This window comes from Muntiacus reevesi, chromosome 18, assembly GCF_963930625.1.
Source record: "Muntiacus reevesi chromosome 18, mMunRee1.1, whole genome shotgun sequence".
Lineage (NCBI taxonomy): Eukaryota > Metazoa > Chordata > Mammalia > Artiodactyla > Cervidae > Muntiacus > Muntiacus reevesi.
Genome location: NC_089266.1, coordinates 23,211,783 through 23,234,701, shown reverse-complemented (window position 1 = coordinate 23,234,701; position 22,919 = coordinate 23,211,783). Strand labels below are relative to the sequence as shown.

Sequence of the window (22,919 nt, the reverse complement as noted above, 5' to 3'; positions counted from 1 at the left end):
TTTATTTGGCTGAGTTGGGTCTTTGCAGCATTGGGGATCTCTCATTGCAGCGCTTGGAGCTCTCTAGTTACAGCTCTTGGGCTCAGTAGTTGTGGCACGCCCGCTTACTTGCCCTGCAGCAGCCCGCTTGCTTGCCCCACAGCAGGTGGGATCTTAGTTCCCCAACCAGGGATCAGACCTGCATCCCCTGCAATGGAAGGTGGATTCTCAACCACTGAAGTACCAGGGAAGTCCTCATTTTTATAATTAAAAAAACAAACAAACAGTAAAAGTATCTCTAAAAAGGAATTATTCTCCTCCTCAGCTCCCTCCTTCCCTAAATCCTGATTAACCCCTAATTAATCTCCATCTTCCTATTAACTCAATTTAATGTTCCAATCGGATTAGCACTCTCAAAAGAGAAAGCATCTTCTTCTGATGAGCAATGTGCCCAGCTGTCCCCAAAGTGGCTTCAGAGCTTCAGGATGCTGCAGATCAGATTTAAGGACATCAGTGGGTATCCAGCTTCGAGCATAATGCTTTGATCAGCACGTGGTCGTGGGTCTGGGGAGGAGGGAGGCTGCATAGGAACTGGGCCCACTTGGGGGATGCCTGGGCCCAGACTTTGGAGCCTGCAGTTCAGTTCTAGGCTGATCACCAGGGCCGGCCTGTGCCCCTCTCTTTCCTCACAGTGTGGGGAACCAGGCCTGGCCTGGTGGTCATGAGGTTGCCAGGCAACTGGAAGGTCAGTGGTTGCCAGGCTAGTGTGGATGAGGGGCTACAGAATTCAGGCAAGATGAGGCAGCTATCGGGGATGAAGAGTAGGGGGTGGCCACATCACCTCGGGGGGACACAAATAAGTTGCCAATAAGAAGATGGAACAGGAGCCAGAATCAAGGGGACTAGGGATCCTAGGGACTGAGAAGGCAGCCCCTTGTCCAGGGAACCCTGGGAGAAGACACACCACATTCCCTGCCCCACCAGTTCCAGTCTCCATCCTGGTCTTCTGGGCTCTTATTCCATTCTCACAGCTTTTGTAGAAAACCCTCTTGAGAAGAGAGAAAGCGCAATAGCGCGTCTCTCCAGCCCTGAGCTGGGACAATAGAGCAGAGAAAAAGTGAGACATCCAGAAGGACTTCTTGACTACAAGGGAGATGGGAAGAGAACAAAACAGTCATTCAAACAGAGCTCCGCAAAGATAGCAAAGGGCTTCCCAAAGATGGGAAGCAGTGAGCACTGGTCCCTGCAGATGCTCCAGGGAGGAACTGATGACTCCTAGTCAGACATCAGACAGAGGGAACTTTGAGTAGGGGTGGTCAGACTAGGACCTGAGGTTCCCAAAGGCTGTCCACAGATGGGGGCAGAATCACTTGGGAGCTTTTAAAAACACTCTCTCCAGGGTTCACATTCACTGAATCTGAATCTCTGGAAGTGAGAGCCTGGGGTTCAAGGTTTTTGACAGGTTCCCAAGGTGATTCTGAGTGGAGAATCATGTCAGCATCCATGATGCTAACAGCTAACGAGGTAAGGCTCCCCATGAGCCAGGCATTGTATTTAGGACATGCAGTCTCTTGTCCCTTCACTTTACATCAACTCTATGACATAGATACTGCTCCATTTTATGGAAGAGAAACCAAGGCTCAGGGAATTTATATAACTTGCCCAGGTCGCTCAGCTATTTAGTAGCAGACTGGAATTCACCATCCGGCAGTTACGCCCTCAGCCACATGCATTGAACCACTATGCGCTACTGCTTCCTGCAAAAAGCCTATAATGCCTGACACCTCGAATCTACAATTCTGTGGTTCTCTGATTCAAGAACTTCTCTTTGGGAGGATGCATGCAAACAAGATGTTTGGAGCAAGATGGCACTGGGGGAGTCTGGAATGTATGCCTCCCACCCCCTGTCATGATGCCCAGGATTTGAGGAACCGGGGACTCCAGGATGCAAGCAGCAGGCTAACGTGGTTTAGTTCTAACTCTGGTGCCAAAGAAGATGGGGAGGTCCCAGAGTGTGCTCCGCCAGGGGTCAGCAGGATGTCCTTGGAGGGCACAGACGGATCTAGCTGTGGATGGTCCGAACTCTCCAGAGGCAGGAGAGCACCATCCTTGAGCTCAGCCCTCCACTTGGGCAACAGGTTTGGGGGGTGCAGGGCTGTGAGTCTCTTGCTGGCATGACCAGCTCTCTCCATAGTGGAAAGTAAGAAAAGGATGAGGGACCTATTGTAGTCACAGGGCCTCCCGTCTGGAGGGGCCTTCCTCCTCCAGATTTGGAAAATGAAGTCTGAGTTCAGAGAACAAGGCCCTCAATAAGATCATGGGATCCAAGTCCCTCCCTCTGAGCCAGCTGTCTTTCCAAGCAGGGGGAAATGCCTCTCTCGTTCCCAAATGCCCTTGTGTCTCAGGGTAAGCCTGAGCATCCCCCACCCAGATTTCCAGTAGGGGTGGCCCAAGCTGCCACACTGGCTTCACAAGCTCCTGGCAGGCGAACCCAGGCTCTCTCGAAGCAGCAGCCCCAGCCTGCAGACCCAAGGCCCACCGCCCACACTAGATGGTCCCCTGCAGACGCACACCCCTGTGCAAAGCATGTGCAGGGAGGGGTGAGGGCGGGACAGCACATGCAGTTGTCACAGAAGCAGAAGCACCACCACTGACCTTGAAACTCCAGTAGTTTGGCTGCTGATGGAAACAAGAGAAGAGATGGTTATGTGGGGGCTGGGAGGGGAGACTAGGGCCAGGGGTAGGTTAGAGACCCTTGGCGCTCAGCATTCAGCCCTGGGCCCTCCACCCTCCCAGGAACAGGAAGGAAGCCATGCCTGGTACATCCCACTCTCTATGGAGACCAGGGATGGCCCTGAGCAGGCTCCAGGCCTGCTAGCGGGGGAGGGGAGAGCCATTCCAGATGTTTCTAAGTCACGCAATCTAGTCACGGTAACAGTCCTCAGAGAGTTACAGGCAGGAAAAGACGCAGATGACCATGATATGAGAACACGTGAGATGCTGGCAGAGATGAATCAGAGCTGCGGGGTGAGAGAAATGGCATCTGGTTGTGCCAGCTGAGGGAAACTTCCCGAAAGAGGTGGCATTGGAGCTAGGCATAAACAAATGAGCAGCTGGAGGTTGGGAGGAAGAGCAAGGGCAGAGGGCCTGGGGCAGGCATGAGCTGGGTGTGTTGAGGGGACAGTCCAGTTTGTTTGGGGCAGAGCCTGGGAAAGTAGCATATTAAGCTGCGAAGGGGCTGGAGCTAGAGCGGTACCCTTAAATGCTGAGCAAAAGAATTTAGACTTAACTAAACGAGGTGGACAAGCAGAAAGCATTTGAGTGAAACCAGGTGGGATGGGAAGTGGACCACAGGAAGGCTGACGGGGCAGGGAGTGGAAGAGGCAGGGAGCCAAGGCCAGGGCAAGCAGGCCTGTGTGACATGATGGACCCAGGTTTCAGGGAAAGTGGACAGATGCCTGTCACCCCACAGCCCTGGGCAATGGATGGGAAGCCACGGGCAGCAAGGGATTGTTGGCGATGTCCTGTGGGTGGACAGATGAGAGAGTAGGGCTCCTTGCTCCCCCAGAATGGGCGTGTTAGGCTTCTCCTCATTCACAATAACCTAGAGTCACCCTGCCTTCTCCGGAGACCAGAAGGCCCCTCCAGATGGCTAAGGACAGGGAGGAGTGGCCCTGAGGCTAGGCTGGTTCTTGGCAAAGCTGAGGGCACCCTGCTGACCGGTGCCAGCCTCAGCAGGGAGACAGAGGCAGCAGATGGCCTGGCCCTGGGGTGCCTGGCACCAGCAGATGAGATTCCCTAGGCCTCAGAGCCGCTGGCAGAGGAGAGGGACACCAAGGCTCCCTGATGGCAGAGGGCACCTCGGTGGGGTGTCCTGTGGGTCTGAATACTTCATGGCAGGGAGGAGCTGGAGAGGGATTCTGCTGGGAGGAGGCTTCAGACCTTTAGGGTGGGGAAGATGCCACTAAGGCTGGGATGAAGAGGGTTACTCACCAGGACCATCCCATTTGGGCCACAGCCCCACCCCTCCCTCCGGCATTGCCTCCAAGAGATGCAAAAAAATAATCACATGCCTGACAGAGGAAGGGGACAACGAAGTCTGTGCCCTCGCCAGTAACTAGAACCATCTATGGACACATTCCACCCATGGGTGCTGAGTGGAGTGGGGGGCAAGGGGCTAGAATAGCAGGCTCTAGCCACAGCTGCCCGTGGCCTGGGGAAGGGAAGGGGGAGCAGAGGGAGTGGACATGTGATAGAGGTTGCGACGGGGAGGCAGAGCCAGGCAGAGGGCAAGGGAAGGTTTATGATGAGAGTCATGTCTGCAGCCCCAGTGGTGATGGACGGCTCTGCAGAGAAGGCCGCCGTCCCTCATCCAGCTGCACGTCCCCGGTGTGCACACAGACCACCCACGGAGCTGTGTACAGACTCTCAGACAACCTCCCATGAGAACCTCACCACAAACACACCCAGAGCAACAGACACACCCACAAAGGGACAGAAACACTCGGAGAAGAGCCGGCCACAGTCTGAACCACAGAAACTCAGACGGAGATATCCATAGGTGGACCAACCCCAACCATACAAACATGCACAGCCTATTCCCACCCCCACCCTGCACCAGACACTGACCTGCTCACACACACTTCTACAAGCAGAATCACAGAGGCACACCTCCCACCCCAGCCCTAGCCCCGAGGGAGCCATGGAAACACACAGAGACAGGGATGCCCACTCACACATATACATACGCATACACAACAACTGCAGAGACACACAAAGCCACACACACACATACTATGCACACACACAAAGAGAGAGTCGCATGCCTCCCTCCCCCCACTAGCCGGGTCACGGTGCCTCTGGCCACCACAGCCACTGTACCAGGCCTGTGATGTCCCAGACCATGTGTCAGGTAGGACAATCATGTGTCCTGATTCAAAAGAAGCAGGAAATGCCCCTCCCCCACCCAGCCCCAAAAGTCAACACACCAGGCTCAGTATGTGACTGGTGCCCACCTCACATCTCTGGGAGTGGAAGAGGGGTGGGTCCCGGCTGCAGCCATGTTAGGTGGGCCCCCAACATGGGCCTGCCTCAGGCACCGCTAGGCACATCCCTGGGGCACTCAGACCTGGAGACATCACCAGCTGGGCCCAGGGGAGAGGCCTGGGTGGCACCAGGGCCACAGGATGGGCCAGCCAAGCCCCACTAGCGGGCAGAGGGAAGAGTAGCTGTCTTTGTGCTGGCGAACTTGGAGTGAGGCTGGGACCAGAGTGCCGGGACTCGGGGCGCTGGCTCGTAGGGCACGCAGAATGCTGCCCCTCCGTCCCCCCTGGAAAGTGGGAAGGATGGTCCTCTCAGGGTGTCCTCACTAGGGTGAGACAGTCTCCTGGCAACTCAGTGTCCTTGGAGGGGAAAATCGTAGTAGGGAGGGGGCCTTGGGGATGTCGTGCATCCTTGTCTGTCTCTTTCCAGGGTATTAACCCCCTGGGACAGCCTTGGGTGACTGAGAGGAGCAGAGGCTCCTCCTGTTTGCGAAGGTAGGACTCTCCTCATGCAGTTGTCAGCACCCTTTCCTCCTCACCCTCTTCCTGGTGTCAGCTCCTCCTGCCCTGCCCCACACGGTGCCTGGTGTAAGAGGCCCTCTCAACAAATATTTGGCCACAAATCATTGCCAAGAACTCTGGACCAGCCATGGGCAGGGGGGTGGGGTGGTGCATCTCTGCATGCCCTTCCCTGGCACCACTCTCCATCTCCTGGCACCCTGCACTGCTCAGCCTTCTAGGTCTTTTCCCTGGGAACTGCCCAGCACCAGAAACCCCTGGAAGGAAGACAGGGGGCAGGAAGGGCCCAGAGAGAGCTGGCTCCCCAACCCAAGGGTAAAGCTGTCTCCCTCCCCCAGACTCAGAAAGGGGGTGTCTCACCTTTCCAGAGGACAGTGAGACTGTGGAAAAAAGGAAGGATTGCACAGGAAAGCCACTTGAGGGTCATCACATGTAGGGAAGAGTCTTAGGGGAGCAGGAGCAAAATGAGAGGGTTCTAAGGGGATAATATGGAAGTCAACCATCCATTCTGTAGGGACCAGGCTTTCAGTAATATGGGAAAGGAGATTCCTGGAGACCCAAGGAAGCAGTGCCAGTGGGTCCTCAAACTCCCAGGTGAGAAGAGGAACCAACTTCTTCCCTCCGGGGGGGTTAGGAGTTAACATCCTGCCTCCTCCACCCTAGGCACCCTTGGTGGGGTGGTGGGGGTGGGGGTGGTTCTTCCCTCCCCCTGCAGCTGGTCCTTTCTCCCCAACTCCTTCCCTGGGAGGGCGGGGCCCTGTCCCCTGGGAGCTTCAGCCCCGCCAGCTGAGATCTTTCCCCTCCCCTGGGCAGATGTCCCCTGCAGGCTAGGTGAGTGCATTACCCCTCCCTGACCTCCAGCCCCAACGACCGCGCAGCCTCGGGAGAGGGAGGGCACCCTATGGGTCGGACCCTAGCTCCAGTCCCCTGGCTCCGCGTGCACCGGCGCACACACCCACCTCCTAACTCCAGTGAACACGCGTCCACGTAAACACTCGCCCCCCACCCCGTCCCAGGCTGGGGTTCCTTAACGCACCCCCCCCACCGCCAGGGCTCCAGCCTCTCACCGCGACGCACGTGCCTGACTCCCCTGTGAACGCGGCCGCCTCCTGCCCCTTCCCCATGCAGAGTGTGGGTGGGGGGCGGGGGTGGTGGTGCTGCGGGACCGGCGCTGAACCGGAGGCGAGGGCGCACCCCGGAAAGGTCATGACTTTCTGAGGCTGGGGGAGGGGGCGCCAGCCGCACGTCGGGGTAGGGGCCGGTCCCCTGCGGAAAGCGGCGAACGCGATGGGGGAGGGGAGGGGGCGTTTCTCAGGGATCGGGAACCTCAGCGGCCTGCGCACCCCCAGCCCCAGACCGCCCCTCCGAGCCGGGTGGGAGGGCCTCCCGTCTCCGCGCCCCCGCCCCGCGGAACCCGAGGCGGCGACCGCGGCCCCCGCAGCCGCTCCCCCTTACCTGCGGCCACAGGTGTATGCGCCGGGGGCCCCCAGCCCCAGGTCGCGCGTCGGGCAGGGGGAGGGAGGGCGGCCCCCTACTCCCACCCACCCGGGCTCTCCCCTCCCCCGGCCGCCTCCGCAGCCGCCGCCGCCGGTGCCCTTTGCTGCAATGCGAGAGCCGCCGCCGCCGAGCCGGCCCGGGCCCCGGTCGCCCCGGTAACCGCGACTCCACCTGGCGCGGCACGGCGCGCCGCCGAGCACATCCTCTCCCCGGCCCCCTCCCCGGCGCGGCCCCGCCGGCGCAGGCCCGCCGAGGAACGGCGGAGGCTGGTGGCTGCGTCGCCGCGGTCACCCGATACGCCGGCCCGCCGCCCGGGACTCGGGTTGCAGCAAGAGAGAGGGAGGTTAGACAGCTTAGTGGAAGCGGGGGAGGGGCTGCGACTTGGAATCTGGCCTTCGGGTCCTCCCAGGGTCTTCTTCAGGCCTCCATCCCTAACGATCTGGCCTAGAGTGGCGGGGAGGAGAGTGGCCGGTCTCCGGACCCGCCACCCTCTGAGCTTACAGCCTCTCCCCACCAGGGTCTCCGCGGTGCACCGTGACCCTTCTAGCTCTCCAGTGATTCAATTCCGAGCCAAGCCTGGGCGACCTAGGATGCCTAAATGTCCTCGGTGACATCTGATCCTGCTCGACTGTGTGACTCTGGCATTTGCTGAACGTCTCTGGTCCTGCACTTCACAAAAAGGGGCCTCAGACACAGCCATCCAGAAAGAGAAGTTCAATAAGGACTAGGTATAAAGTGATGACAAGATCCTGTGCACGGCCACTGTTCTCTGTACTTCAAAGCCCTGGGGGTGAAGACCCCTTCAAGCTCTCCCCTTCCCTCCAACAGAGTAGATTCCAGATGTGGACAGGCCTGGGGCCCCATAACCTGGGACACCAAGTTCACCAAATCCAGCCTCACTTCCCTCCACCACTCCAACTCAAGACATTCCATCTGCTCCATTTGGGGCTCACACCTCATCCCCATCCCTGTCCCAGTCTGACCTCTATCGCACATGTGACCACTCTAGATGAGTCCATTCCACTTGCTGTCTAGCCTCGGGGGCAGACACACCTCTGGTCCCTAAGTTCAGTCAATACTGGGCCAAGAGCCAGGAAGGGCAGTGGGCTGGGTGCCCTGTGAGTGATGCCAAGCATGCCAATCTCATGCTAGACTTGAGTTATACACAGCTAAGAGTCCCTGCTCTGGAGCCATTTCCTAGGCTGTCACGTTTTTCCTTCTCCTCATTCTTTCCTGCCCTTCTCCAGGGGGAGGAAGAAGGATGCACAAGGGAGAGAAATGGTTCCCTCTTAGATTCTCTGCCACAGTGCCTCCGCTGCCACCCTCAAGTCAAGGCCTCCTCAGGGCTGCCCCTGGCCTGTTGCAACTCTGACTCTCTGGTCCCTCCTCCCCTCTGGGGCTTCAGATGCCTGTTTTTCTCCCACGGAAATGTCTAGGCCTGAGCTGGGAGGCCGAGCCCTTAAGATACTGTCTCTGGGTGTCCCTGTCCATCTTCCCATCAGGGAAACTGAGGCATGATGAAGAACCAGGCAATCAGTTCAGAACAAGTGGCTAGATGCCAAGGTTGTCTTCAAATTTTGAAATTAAGCATCGGACGTAGCGAGAGGGGTGACAGAAAGACATCATGAAGGACTTCCTGCTGATGAGACATCAGGAAAGGCTGGGTCTGCTCAGAGATGGAGGGCGGGTGGGGATAGAGAAATGAGATGGTCTGCAGTGGGGTGGGAACTGGGCACGAGAGATTCCTGAAAACCAGTGGGGGAGGGTAGGAGAGACATACTCCAGTTTAAAAGAGAGAAGAATTAAAAAAAAAAAAAAAAACTTTTTTTTTTAATTTGAGGAAATACCCCTCAAAAAAATTCTTTCCCCAGAGCCAAGCTTTGGCACAGGTTTGGGGAGGTAATTGGAGAAGGAAATGGCAACCTGCTCCAGTATTCTTGCTGGAAAATTCCACGGACAGAGGAGCCTGGTGGGCTACAGTCCATGGGGTCGCAAAGAATCAGACACGACTGAGTGACTAACACTTTCCCTTTCCCTGTGGGGCGGGAACGGTAGGAATTAGACTATCAGGGGAGAGTACAGGGCATAGGAGTCTTCTGAAAATGCGGGCTCCATATAAGAGCAAGGGGTGCAAAATTAAAATCCTGGATCTCCCCTTTCCCAAAAAATATCCTCCCCAAAGCCCAAGTCTGCCATGGGTTTGGGGGGTGGGAGGAGGCGGGTGACTCACCTGGGCCGGCTGGCCAGCCCCGGAGGGGGCGGAGTCGCCGTGGAGGTGGGAGCAGAGGGAGCTGAGAAGGCACACGGGGTCCACGGTCCAGCCGCCAACCTGTGTGTGCGAAGCGGGGGACACCCCATTAGGGGGAGCGGGCAGGAGCCGCTGGGGCACTGGGACGGGCAGGGCGGGGAGTTCCGGGGGCCAGTTTGGCGCTGAGCTCACACTGCAGAGGGACCCTGCAACACTGGCTAGTCCCTTACCAAGTCTATGCCTCTAACTAGGGCCCTCCAGCTGTTTCCGGGTCTTTCTCTCCAGAAGCCCCCGGTTGGAGGCTCTCTGAGCCCAGGGCAAAGCCTTCCCCAACAGATACTCCTGAAGTCCTGTTCGTCAATTCTTCACTGCCTCTCTGGACATTCTGCAAGGGAGCTGCCCCTCACCTCTCCCCTCTTCCAGCTCTTCACTCCCTCCTGGCTGAAGCTGTCACCTCCTACCCCACAGAGGTGGGAAGGAGGGGGCCTCACCCCAGTGTACCCCTGCCCTGCAGCACCGCCTTCCTCCCCCCATCTCAGGGAGACCGCTTTCTTCTCCCACACCACACCTGAGACTGGAAACCCATCCCTTCCTGGTTCCTCTAGGCCCTCTTCCCCCTCAGCATCCTCAAAGTCGTCCGTCTCTCATTCGGTCACCCCACAAACATGTACTGAGCCCCAGCTAGGCTTAGGCACTGAGCACTAGATGTAAGTGAAACGTCGGTAGATCCTACCCACTTACACGCATGGCAGGGAATGAAAGAGTGAAGGAATAAATGAATGAATTTGTGAGTGGCTGTGCTTTGATTCATCTACTAAGTATTTACTGAGCGCCTGCTCTGTGCCAGTGAACGTGTCAGACACATAGGAGGCTCTCAAACATGCCCACATCCTCTCTCCCAGGCCTGCTGTCCCTTGAGGCTGCCATCCAGTCTGTCTTCATGTTTTTTTTCTGGCCAGACCTCCCCAGACAGGTCTGCAGCCCAGGAGTCTTGTTCCCTCACCACCTCCAACCCCTGACACTGCCCGTTACATCATCATAGCTCGAGAAAGGAGTTCTCTATACCCTGTGGATCCACAGATCCTGGCTGGTCCCAAGGGCTGTTTCCAGACTTCAGAAGTGCAGGGGGCCCTCCTGCTGGGCCTTCCTCCCCTTCCTTGGGGATATAGGACATTCCTGGTCCCTCCCCTCTTCCCATCCATCCTGAGCCCTCTCTCTTCTCAGACTCCATTCTGCCTTGGTGACTACACTTATCCCAAGTCCCACTTCCATTTCTGCCCACCTCATGCTCAACCCCCTTTCTAGAGTCTTGAGTTGTATATTCAGTGCTTAAACAGACATCCCGGTGAAACACTCCTATGCCCCCTCTAACTCATCTCCCCTCTTCCAGTCCCTCACCCTCTCAAATATTTCCCTCCCAACCATTTTATTTCCCCCTAAGCACCACCACCATCTCCCTATCACCCAGGTTTTTCTATCTTTGCCTTCTGGATCCAGACAGCAAACAAGCCTTGTTCATCTTCCTTCCACCCCACCCCCACCCCATCCCTTTCCCTTCATCCTCCCTAACACACTCTCTTCCTGCTTTTCTGCCCCTGCCTCCAGACACTCCCCCTGCCCCCTCCTATTCACCATCTAAAAACAACCATGGCCCTCCTAGTCTCCACCATCTGCCCCCCACACCTCCCACAGCCTCCCACCCTGAGCTTTCTGCATCAGCCTGTTGGACCTCTATGCCAGTCCCCAAAGCAACTCAGATCTATACTCACCTCCCATCTTCCTACCTCCTAAAACTGTTCTCCTCCTCCGTGACCATTCAGACCCTTTTCATCCTTCTAAGCTTAGTTTAAGTACCTCTTCCTCCATGAAGCCTTCCCTGACGAGGGCTGTCCACCTGATCTCCCTTCCTCCAAACCCTCTTCCGACTGACTGTGCTCCTTATACTTAAGTTTCACCCCATCTAGATCACAAAGGGCCTTGCCCCCTCCTCCTAAGTCAGAGCAGCAGAAGGAATCCACTGAGAGGGACCCCTGAAGGGGAAGGCCTGATCGCCTTCATCTGCAACTCTCCCTTATCCCAGTTGGAACTCTGCTCCCGGGAGTGCTCTGGAGATGGGAAAAGGTAAAGGTTGGACAGAACTGGAGGTGGTATGAGAGGCAGATAAGGTATGAGATATGCTCCAATGTATCTTTGTTCCCTGCAGTGAAGATGGAGGTGGGCACAGTCTTCCCCCTACCCAGCCACGCCCAGCAGTACTTGGAAAGGCGGACAGAGCCAGACATCTGTGGGAGCAGGGACTGACACCCCAACGCTTGGCTGAAAGGATGCTTGTGTGCTGATGGAAACAATTCCCTTTCCCTCCACTCTTCCCCAGAGTAGATAACGCCTGAGTCTCAACAACCAACACGCAGCAGCTGTCAAGGCCCCGCACCATTGTGGGACTCTCCAGTCCCAAGAAAGAACTTCCTTGCAGACAAGAAGGCCTTACTCGGATGCAGAGATACATCCAGGAACCAAGGATCTGGGAGAGCTTCACAAAGGAAACATCGCACCTCATGTAGAAGGAGACGAGTCCTGGACCAGGGGAGCTGGAGTCCCGACTCCCCTCTAAGGCTTACTGATGGCAGGAGAGAAACAAGGCAGAGTGGGGAGTCCTCTAGTTCAAACTCACCCAGCAAGTCTTGGGGGAAGGAACAGCTGAAGAATGGGGGAGGAGGGAAAGGCACCAGGAATTCTGGGCTCTTTCGGGGCACAGCAGACCCAGCCTTCTGAAGCTCCCAAGGCCTGACCTTCCCTTAGGGACCATATCACAGAGGTGCCCACCCCAAGGTACTCCAGCACCGGATGGATTCTCAGACCCAGAACAGTCAGCCCTGGAGGCGATCCCTTCTTCCCACCACTCTCTTGAGCTCCCAAACAGCCTTCCTTCTCAGTCCACCAGCCCCAGTTGGAGGCTGGGCTTTCTCTGCCCAGTCCCATGCTCCAAATTCCAAGCCTGCAGGCAGAGGTCTGGGCGCTGAGCCCCCACCCCCTTCCTCCCCAGGTTCCCCAGAGCCAACCGGCAGACTTCCGCATCCCCTACTCTGCCCCAGAGGCGTCTCAGAATCAGGAAGAGCCTGGCGTCAGGGGCGCACAAGGCAGACCCCCTCCCCAGCCCGCGGCCGGCCCCACTCACCTGCTCCCGCATCCTGTCTTGCTGACCCCGCAGGGCTAGGGCATGCTGCGGGTACTTGCTCTTCAGGTGGTCCATGAAGGCATCGCGCTTGCGGTCGGCATCCGCCTTCTGGAGCCCGCTGAGCGCCTCCAGGCTCTGGGCGGCGATCACCGTGTGCCGCCGCTCGGACGTGTGCACCAGCCCCACGTTGGAGAAGCGCCGGCCCCCGCTGCCCCCGCCGCCCCCGCCCCCCAGGGTCCGGTACTCCCGCGGGTACTCGGCATCGTCTGCAGACAGCATGGGGGGGCTGCTCCGCTCCGGATCTGCGAGGGGGAGAGGGGGTTCGGCGGGGTCACGGTGCGTGCTCGGCCTGGGACTGCCCATCCCCCACTGGGGTCACTGCGAGGAGGGGCTGACCTAAGGAGGGCGGCAAGAGGCCCCTGGGGTGAAGCAGGGACTGCCCGACAGGCACTAGGAACAGAAGAGGCAGAACGGGGGCAAGCAAGACGGCTGGGGGGCAAAGGCAGTGTCCAGCTTTTTGCTCTTCTGCAGGGTTTGGAGGATAATGATGCGGGTTAGGTGCTGGCCTTAGGAGCCAAGAAGGGGCTGGGAACAGGGGTCCTGGGCACCTCTCCCAGCCGCACATCCCCTTCCTCCTTCCTTAAGCTGGGGTGAACAGGGGAGGGAAGCGGGGTTCCTTTTAGATGCTTCCTGCAAACTGTGGAAAGGAACCTGCACTGTCTTTCTTTCAAGAGCATCCTCTTGGGAGTGGGGTGGAGGCTAACCTCCTCCCTCAGACTAGCATGTCTAGGACACACTTGTCTTTAGGCTGGGAGTCGGCTTGGAAAAGGGCCAGGACTAGGAAACAATGGGGGGGGGGGGGATGAGGGCAAAAATCACACTTGAAGAAGATGCAGGTCCAGGGTCTGGGGCTTGGGACCACCTTTTTCCTTCCCATCCCCAAGACAGACAGACAGACAGACAGGAGAGGCTGGGCACAGAGAAGACAGTGAGAGATGGATTGGGGACAAACTCAAAGAAAGCAGACAGAACAGCTCAAGCTTTCCCCGCTGGGACCCTCCCCACCCCCTCCCTTCCTTCAGTCTCCCTCCCAACACACACAAGTTCAAGACCTATAAGGGACGCACAGGGGACAAAGGACAGTACAGAAGCGAAAAAAAGAGAAGGCCGGGGGTTGAGGTCTCCATGCAGAACTCTGAAGCCCGTCCCCACTTGCCCACCAGCCCTGAGCCCTCCCCTGGCCTCCCCAGGCCCAGTTCTGCGGTCTCCCACCCTCCAGCCTCCATGCTGACCTTCCCATAGCCCAGCAGGGACGGTGGTTCCAAGGTGTCACCCACACCAGGGATGGGAGGAACTGCTGGGGTTTACTTGAGCCATATTCCTGGTCACAACACGAATTTGCCCTCCCTCATTTCCAGAAATCATCCACTTAGCAGACAAACACGGTTTTCCCGGCATAACCCCAGCCTCACAATTCACTAGCCTCAAAGGTGAAACCCTCAGGGTGCCTCGGTTTGAAAGCAGCCGGCACTGTAGCAGACACCGGCAGCCCAATGCAGGGGCCGATGGGGGCACAAGTGGGGGCGCTGAGGATTCTGGCACCTGGCCAGGTTCCCTCCAGCGCAACCTCTCTTGGCCCCCTCCCTCCACACATCCACTGTTCCTCAGGCCCCTCCTGTCCACCACAGGAGGCAAGAGGACATTCAGCCACGTTCCAGGGAAAGCCACCCTTTGCCCAACACACACACACACTCCTCCCTGGATGTGGCCGAGGCGTGTAGATCTCCGGGACAGACACCCAGGCGACCCAGCACCTCCCACCCAAACCAAGGGAAGAACGGCTCCCAGAGACCCAGCGCGCTGAAGTTTCCAAGGGTCTGACTGATCAGTTATCATGGCCTTCAAACCTCGCTGCACCGCTGTGGGTGTATTACTGTAGTCCCATTTCAGAGATGGGACTGTTGAGGTCAGTGAAGTGCAGTGACATGCCCAAATCTGCAGTAAGTGGTAGAGGCCAGCTTTGACTCCAATATTTATTAGATTCACCTCACCCCTTCTCGCCACGCCTTCCAGCCAGATGACAGCTGTTTACCGCTGGAACAATGACACCACTGGCACTCCTTGTTTATCTGCTGTCTCCCCACCCTGGTGCTGGGTCTGGGGTCCCTCCCTCCCCCAGATATCTGTCCCTTGGTTGTGCTCCCCAAAGTGAGGTCCAGACACTCAAGAGATGACTATGGGAGGAATGCTGCTTCAGAGATTAATAGTTCTATTTTTATTTTCAAGGATTTAAAAACAAAAACAAAAACAAGAAGGCCCAACTCCTGATTTCATGGGTATCATTCCTTGGGATGGCAGTGAGCTAAGGTTTCCTTTTAAGTGAATGCATTAAATTCAAAGTGAGTTAACGAAGAACAAATTGAGTTTGTATTAATACAGTATGAAAGTTCGCGAGAAAATTCCTGAAGCTGGCACCTGGTTGAGGCTGGGAGCCCCAGGGCCATCTTGATGGGGACCCAGCCCTTGCTCTTGAGGCACTAGTGGCAACCCATGGTGGCCAGTGAATATGGCTGGGAAGAAGTGACCTGAAAATCATCCAGAAGAAGGAGGGCCAGGACGGGGGGTTGGTACTCTGGGTGCTGGAAAAATAGCCCCAACCAGAGTCAGGGGATTGCCTCCCATGACCCTTAAACTCTGTCTTCCACTCACCCTCACCACCAACAGGAGGATTGCTACCTCATGGGACACTGCTGAGCTGGAAGAGACCCTCCATGGCGGAGCGCCCTGGATACTTACTTTGTTATCTTCCTTTGCCCAGTGTGGGGTGGATTCTGCCTATAGCCTCACTGCTGGAAGCCCAGCTTTCAAGCCCAGCTTGAGCCCTGCCTGAGCCAGAGGGCGCCCCCCACCCGCCTGCGCCAGCCAACCAGGCTCACCGTGCCACCTAGGGCTCTGGCTACCTAGGTGCACTGGAAAGGTCAGTTCTCATCTGCCCTCCTGCCCTTCCACGTCCCTGGACTCAGAAGAGCTCCTCATGCCCACCTGCACCCTCTGTGCCAGCTTCTGGGGAGCTGTGCCAGCGTCCTTCCCTGGCTTCTATGCCAGGGCCCTTCCCTGGCTCCTGGGGGCGGGGTCTCAGTGCACACAGGTGGGGCAGGCAGTATGCCAGCCTGAGAGAAGCAGGGACGGTGGGGAGGTCCAGGGTCATCCAGGCTCTCCCAGGTTGATTAAAGGGGCCGAGGTGGGGCTGGCAGGTACGGGTCCGGGCTGTCAGAGCAGGCAGCGGGGAGGCTGAGGCTGCAGACAGTGAACGTGTGCCCACAGCCCTATGGATGACTACAGCCCCGTAAACCTCACAGCAATGGATGGCGCTGGGGATAGGGAGGAGGCCGCTGAGCAGGCCCAGAGACAGCGGAGCAAGGACCAACTCCTCCCTGCCTCCTCCACGACAGGGCTCAGTCTCAGGTGCCCGGACACTGGCAGGTGCGTGCAGGGTCATGGGTGAGGCAGGACCTGGATTCTGGGGGTGGCGGGGGAGAAGAGGAAGTAGGAGAGACAACGGGCTGTCTCGGAGGGGAGGTGGGGCTTTGATTTGAAATATTTAGACTCTTCTGAAAACTAAGAACCTTTGAGATCCTTGGCTTAACAAAGAAACTCAGGGAAAGAGGTGAGGTAGCTGCCTGACCCAGGAGTCCTAGCTCCCTGCTCTGTGCAGAGTTCTCTCCTCTCTGTGGGGCCCCAGTAGACTGAGACAACTGGCCTGGGATTCTTGGTTGGGGCGCCACCCTTGGGGGCTCAGAGGGCTCAGGTAAGAATTTACCTCAGCCCCGGGCGCCCGAGGTCACAACACTGGGAGAACAAAAGCCCAGACCAGAGACCTCCTTGGTTTAGAGTCAGCTCTTCCTCTGAGGGGTCCCAGGTTAGCCATTCTTTTAGTTCTCCATTCTAAAAGCCTCTTCTCTCTCAGAGCCTGAGGGTACTAATCTGTAAAATGGGGACAACATTTCTAAATCCCCCTCCTGGGCAGTGGGTGAGAAGCTGGCAAGACAATGAGGAGAAAGCACATTGTTTTGAATTAAAGACATTCCTGGCATGTGGGCTGTCGGGACAGCAGGACAGCCTTCCCATTGCCCCAGACCTGCTTCAGCCACCACCAAGGCCTCAAGTGGCCCTGACCCTCCCCAGACAGAGCAGCCTGGTGAAAAGCCAAGGAGATCGATTCCAATCTAGCCAGCAGTGGCTCTGGGTAGCAGTGGCCCTGAGCAGATCGATGCTTCTGTTCACCGGCAGAGGCTGCTGAGGGATCTATCTGGCAGGGGTCTTGTGGGTGGGGGCACCTGGGGAGGCAGATGGGACAGGGAGGCCTGAAGACGGTAAGCAGACTGGATTCTACTGGGGCAGGGTGAGAGACAGGGGATGCAGGGGGAAAGTGGGAGACCCTGGATGGGGAAGCAGAGCTGGGGTACACTGATGGAAGGGGCCTTGGGACAGACAGCCCCTGAGGCATGGAGGTTGGGGGAGTCGGAGAGGTAAGCTGGAGGTCTTGCCATCTCTCCAAGAATCCTGTGTGCAACGCCAGCTATAATTTTTGAGTCAGAGATTCAAGCTACAGGAGAGATGCCCAGGACTAGTGGAATCCAGCTCAGAATGAGGGGAAAGGGAAAGTGGGGAAGTGGGGGGTTGCTGTCGCCTCCCTCAGCTCTGCCTTCCCCGCCTGAGCCATGGGGAAATGAACCTGCCTGGACGCTGGGATGACCAGGGAGCAGTGGGCGCCCCCCAGTGGCCAGCTGCGGATAAAGGCGCAGGTGCTTGGGAAGAGAGCGACATTGTTATTTGCTCCACCAATTCCAAATTCCACGTTTATTTATGAGCCCAATTTATTTTTATCCTCACTGCATTCTTTCACATGAGATCACTGTAACTCATGATGAGAATTAAGATCCCAAGGTTTCAGTGACACTGTCTCATAAGCCATCCAGCCCCTCCCCACCTTGCATCTTTACCCCAGATGTCACCATCGCTCTGTCCTCTGGCTGCCACTGGGCAACATTTACACATGACATCATCTTCAGAGGAGGAGGGTGTGGAGAAGGGGAGGGGGGAGGGAGAGGGAAGAAGAAAGAGGAAGGGGAGGAAATAGAGGGAAGAACAAAGCCACGAGCCACAGAAAAAAGAAGGGTCTCACTGGGGCCCCTGCTGGGAGGACCAGAGTTCAGGTCTCTGGGTCCCTCTCCCCAGAGATCAGGAGGGCTGGACAAGGCCCCTCCCGTGGGGACCCGAGGTCTCACAGGTGTGACCCCAACCGTGGCCTGGGCACCAGCTCAGGGAGTCCAGAGGGCCTGGGGCTAGATCCCAGTGAGGTCGGCAGGCAGGGCAAGTGGTGGGGAAGTGGGGGCTGTGTGTGGAGATTGCCAGAAAGGTGGAGGGCCTGGCTCAGACCCCAAAATGCCCTGTCTGCGTACACACACACACTTGAATACATGCAGCACAAGTCCCACCATCTTCAGCCAAAGCAAGAGGAGCCCAGTCACCCAGGAGGAGCCCTGAGGCGACTGCCACCATCGATTGTGCCTGACAATTTCACCCTGCTAGGCGGCTGGCTGCGCAGTCAGGAACCGCACTGTGCTGGGAGGTCAGAGGCCAGAGGACAAAGGTCAAGCTTGGCAGAGGCTTCAAGAACCTGGATGAGGTGAAGGGATCATCCCTTCCCACCCCTCCCTCGGTGAAGAAGCTGACCCCTCAGTCTCCAGGCGCCCCTGGCTCTAGCCCCCTGTGTGCCCACGGCCCTCACTCAGCTGTCTGTCTGTGGGTCCTTGGAGCAGAAGCCCATCTGTGTCTGTTTTCTAAAACCATCTTTTCCGCCCCATACCACAGCAACCAAAGTCATTTTCCGGGCAATTGCCTTTCTGTAAACATTCCTGTGTAATATCCCCCCAAATTGCTAATGCCCAGCACCCTGTTGAGTCTCCCTGTCCCTCCAACCAGAGCCTCGGAGGTGGGGGCAGGCAGAGGGAGGAACAGGCATCAGGGGAAGAGGATTAAGGATGGGGCTTCACGTCCAGCTCCTGGCATGGACCCCCACACCTGCCCCCGCCGTGTTCCCCCATCCCCCACCAACCCAGCCCCACTCCCCTGAAGGCCGGGCCTCCTCAGGAGACTCTGCCTGGGCCAGGAGGGATGACAAAGAAGCGGAGAGGTGATCCCATGGCAAGGAGGCCTGGGAGGGAAGGGAGAGGACTTGAAAGCATGCGGGCGATGGTCAGACAATAAAGGTGACTCCCTGAAACCTGGGAGCACAGGGGCAAGGCCAGGCAAGCTGTCATCGCTGGGCCCCCAGGGAAGGCATTTCCCTTGTTCCTGAGGTGTTGGGGAGGAAGGCATATACGTGGGAAGAGGCCAGGTGGAGACCATCCCCACGATGGACCAATTCCCCAAGGCAGGGCAGTGCTGGGGGATGGGTGCAAGGCGAGAGAGTATCAGAGGCAGGATGGTCCTTGGCTGGTGACACGGATGCCCCCTCGCCACCCCCCACCCCTAATCTACAGAGCCACCATGGAGAAGGGCCTGGGTTGGGTCGATTCTCCTGGCAGTACAGCAGGGAAACCGAGGACGGGGGAGGCTGAGTGAGTTAACTGTGCGGACTCCCTTCCCTGGCTGGGGGGAGAGGAGGAAGAGGACTGTGACCCCCCTAGACTCTTCTAACCCCTTGCTCAGGGAACCCTGCTCCCCACCCCCCCAGCCCCAGGGAAGCTGGGCATCTAGACTCTAGGCGGGGAGTGGGGTGGGGACCACAGAGTCCGCCCGGGAGGGAGCCGGGAGGCAGGGGAGGGCGTAGGGCTCTGCCAGTCACAGCTTCATGCAGGCAGAAAAACACAAACCAATTTGCACAGATTTAAAACCCACCGAAGGCCACTTAGTTGGTAAACGAATCGGAATCTAATTAAAGGACCTGTCAGGCCTGGGGGAGGGAGAGCTCACCTGCCTGGGTTCTGGAGCTTTCCCCAGGGAGAGGGCATCTGAGAGAGGGAGGGTGTCGGGCTCCCTGGGGGTGGGGCGGGCACTGCCCCAGGCAGAGGGCCCCTGCCCCACCTCTTCCCTCCCACCCTTCCACAGGCTGACTGTCCCGTGACTCTGTCCACTTGCTCAGGCCGGGAGCGCCGCAGGGCAGGGCTTCTTCCCTCCAACTGGGCACCTCTCAGGGCAGGGCCCATGCCTCCTCTCTCAGACTAGAGCCTTTGTGCTCCCCCCTTAGGCTGGGGACACCCCAGAGCAGGGCCCCTGTCTGCCCCATCAGACTAGGGGCTCGCCTAGGACAGAGCCTTGTCTCCCCTTAGACTGGCCAGGACCTGGGCCTCCTCTCTGGGGGCACTAGATAGGGCCCCATTTACCTCTTTGGATTAGAAGCTCCCTCAGGGCAAGCCCCCCTTAGACTGGGGCCTCCTTGAGGCAGAGGTACCCCCCCCCTCGACCCAGACTGGGTGGTCTTGCAGGACAGAATTAGGTGGGGCGAAGAGACTCATAGGCCACCTCAGGAGTGGGGGGGGGCCTGGGGACAGTCAGATGCCAGGCTTGGCCTCAGTGCCCTGGCTCTACGTGACCGTGGAGTCCTTGTCCCCTTCGACCTGCTGCCCTCTCTCCGTGACTCCCCGCAACCATAGGACAGCCCTCTTCCTGGCGAGGTGATGGCTCTTCTCTCTTAGCAAAGCAGAGAGATGTCTCGAGACTGTTCAGCTAAGCCCTGCCTGCGTCTGCTTTCACTCCAGCCAAATGCCTCTCACGGGGAAGGAAACCGAGGCCCAGAGAGTGAACCTGAGTCACACAGGAGCTGGAAGCAGAGCCAGGAATGGAGCCTGAGCATCCCGGCCCCCAGGGACAAGGACTTTCCCACCCCTCTCTGCCACTTCCCAGAAAGCAATTGCCAGGGGATCCCTTCTCCAGGCCCCAGACCCCAGGAGGGCAAGACTAACAAGCTCCTTAGGAGAGATCAGCAGTGAGCAGGAAAACGCCATGGCACCCCGGGCCCCAGAGGGAGAAGGGCCATGGGTCACAGTCCAGCCACCCCCTCAGGTGCCCATCCCGGCCCAGCAGCTGCTCACCGCACAAAAACCAATGTCCCCACGTGGCACCTGAGTCATACTCCTCAGACAAGACCCCACTCCTGGCTGACAAGCCAGCCTCCTGCTCAGAATTTCAGATATGCAACCCTCCCCCAAGCAGGTGAAGCTATGGCATGACCAAAAATCACTCAACTTGGGGGGAGAAAGAGCTCTGTTCAAACCCAGCTCTGCCACTGTCTGGCTGTGTAACCTTGAGAATGCTAGCAGCCTCTTGGAGCCTCAGTCATTTCATTTGTTTTTGTTTTTTAAAAAAAGTATTAACACTCAGACGGGTGTGCAGGTTGTACACTGCACAAAGGCACCGGCCAGGGGCGCGGGTGGGGGACAGTCCCTTCCTGACCTGCCCAATCCCTTGACTTCCTTTCACTCCACAGTCAGGCTTTTATCACAACCAGGATGGTAAGGGGTTGCATTTTAGCGACTGATGAAGATCTGGCTAATGTGTTTCCCCAGGAAGGGCGCGGGCGGAGATGCAGAGGGGAGCATGTCACCCCTAGTCTGAAGCCCTCGCTGGAGAAGCTGGGAACAGCCCTGGCATGTGCCCACACAGCCCGCGCTAACAAGCTGACTCCTGCCTGGCGTCTCCACCACCATAACGCGCCCAGGGAAGGTGTCCTGTCAGCCCCACATCTCCTTGGAGAGGCAGCGGAGAGGAACACAGGCAGGGAGGAACGGAGGGAGGTGGGGGGAGGCGGGAAAGCAGAAGCCTGTGCTCCAGCTCTGCCACTGCTCCGGGGAGGCTGTCAGAGCACCTTCCATCCCCTGGGGCGGAGCTCGAGCCTCGGGGTGCTAAGGCCTCGCCAGCAGGTGTGAGCAAGGGGACCTTTACCAAACCCCTGAAGCTGCCTCAGGCTGAAAGCAAGCCCAGAGGGAGGCATCCTGTTCCCAAGAAGAGGGACCCCAATCTGTTGGAGGCGAGGGAGTGGAAGCCCCACCATGCACCCCAGCTCCCCACAGGGAAGTGTCATCAACACCCAGGCTTCCTCAAGGGTCTCCCAACTGTTGGACAGGAGCCTCAGCCCGGCTGGATTCCTCCACATCCTCCTATGAGACACCGCCCTTCGTGGGGTCAGGTTCTCTCTGGGAGGCTTTTTCCAGCCCCACGCCCCAGCACCCAGACAGCTCCCTCAGCCACCAGGATGATGGGGTCCTGGTGCCTGCAGTATTCCACCACAGGCCACGCTTCCGCTCGTCAACGTGGCGTACCCCGTGGCGCAGGCCCACATGCCCAGCCCAGGCTCACGGACACGTGCCCAGTTACTAGGGGCTCCCCTGCACCCACCACAGGCATCCACACACACAAAGGCACACCTGGGCCCAGCTGGGACTGGGTCACCACAGAGCCGCCACCCTGACCCACCACTCTGCCATCTTTGATGCCACGCGGACAGGCAGGGCATGGTGCCCGCACATGCATCGTGTACATTTACCATCCCCTGACAGATCCCGTGCACGTGGGAGCTCCCTCAAGTGTTAGTCTGAGGCACCTCCAATTTGGAGTGAGAGATACTGGGGACCCCGTCTGCCATCATGAATCCAGCCACCCCTTCTCAGAGACGAGATTTCCGTGGCCCCTCTCCTGCTTTGCCAAGTTCAGGGTCTCTGAAAGTGTTTACATTTCGTCCTAACATGAAGGCCACTCCACTCTTACCAATGTTTACCCAGCCAGGCGATGCCAAGGACCGAGAGGCTGCTTCCAGACCTGGCACACCTGGCCCTGTCTCCCCCTACAGGTGCTCAGCCTCCTGCAAGGAGCTGGAGGGCCTTGGACCCACTTCCACTTGCTGCCACAGGGTGAAGGACAGGGCTGCGAGTTTCAGCCCTCACCTCACAGGTCAACTACTCTACTGTCCTGCAAGAGAGTGAGAACAAACAGCAAATGTGCATCCCACTAGGTTCCCTCCCTAGGGATGCTGAGGTTAGTACTGGGAGAGACTCTGGAGGATGGAAGAGGCGGAGCCTGAGAAGGCAGAAGGAGACTCAGGGTTTCCTGCCTGACTGCTGGGTCCACCCTGAGCTGGAAGCCTACTTGGATTCCAGGGGCATCTTTCAGTTCTCCCTGGTGTCGAGCCTGAACCGCCCCACTAGAGCAGCATCTGGGAAGGTGGCGCATGAGCTGGAAGGCAGGGGAGAAATGCACAGTTTCTCTTCCATCTGCAAAAGACTCCAAGACTCCAACCTCCATCTCAGTTAAATCCACCCGTCCGTGTGGAGTGACGAGATGTGAACTCAGCACCAGGCTTGCTGGGTGCTCTGGGGGAAACGGACCAACCGTGAAAGACAGCACTCCTGATACCCACCCTCCCACCAGGCACACACTCAGGACAGTCCCCAAGGGGCTC

The 22,919-nt window shown here is 57.9% G+C and overlaps 1 protein-coding gene across 1 annotated transcript in view; it reads right to left on the bottom strand.

Annotated features, from left to right (window-relative positions):
* The window catches only part of SRCIN1 (SRC kinase signaling inhibitor 1), a 68,653-nt gene that overhangs the window by 32,014 nt on the left and 13,720 nt on the right, over nucleotides 1-22,919 (bottom strand). The window contains exons 3-6 of the mRNA XM_065910900.1: nucleotides 12,857-12,910; nucleotides 12,461-12,762; nucleotides 9,268-9,366; nucleotides 2,635-2,658 (exon numbers count right to left, since the gene is read on the bottom strand). Of these exons, the coding sequence (XP_065766972.1) occupies nucleotides 2,635-2,658; nucleotides 9,268-9,366; nucleotides 12,461-12,762; nucleotides 12,857-12,910 (479 nt within the window). The remainder of the gene's footprint in view (nucleotides 1-2,634; nucleotides 2,659-9,267; nucleotides 9,367-12,460; nucleotides 12,763-12,856; nucleotides 12,911-22,919) is intronic.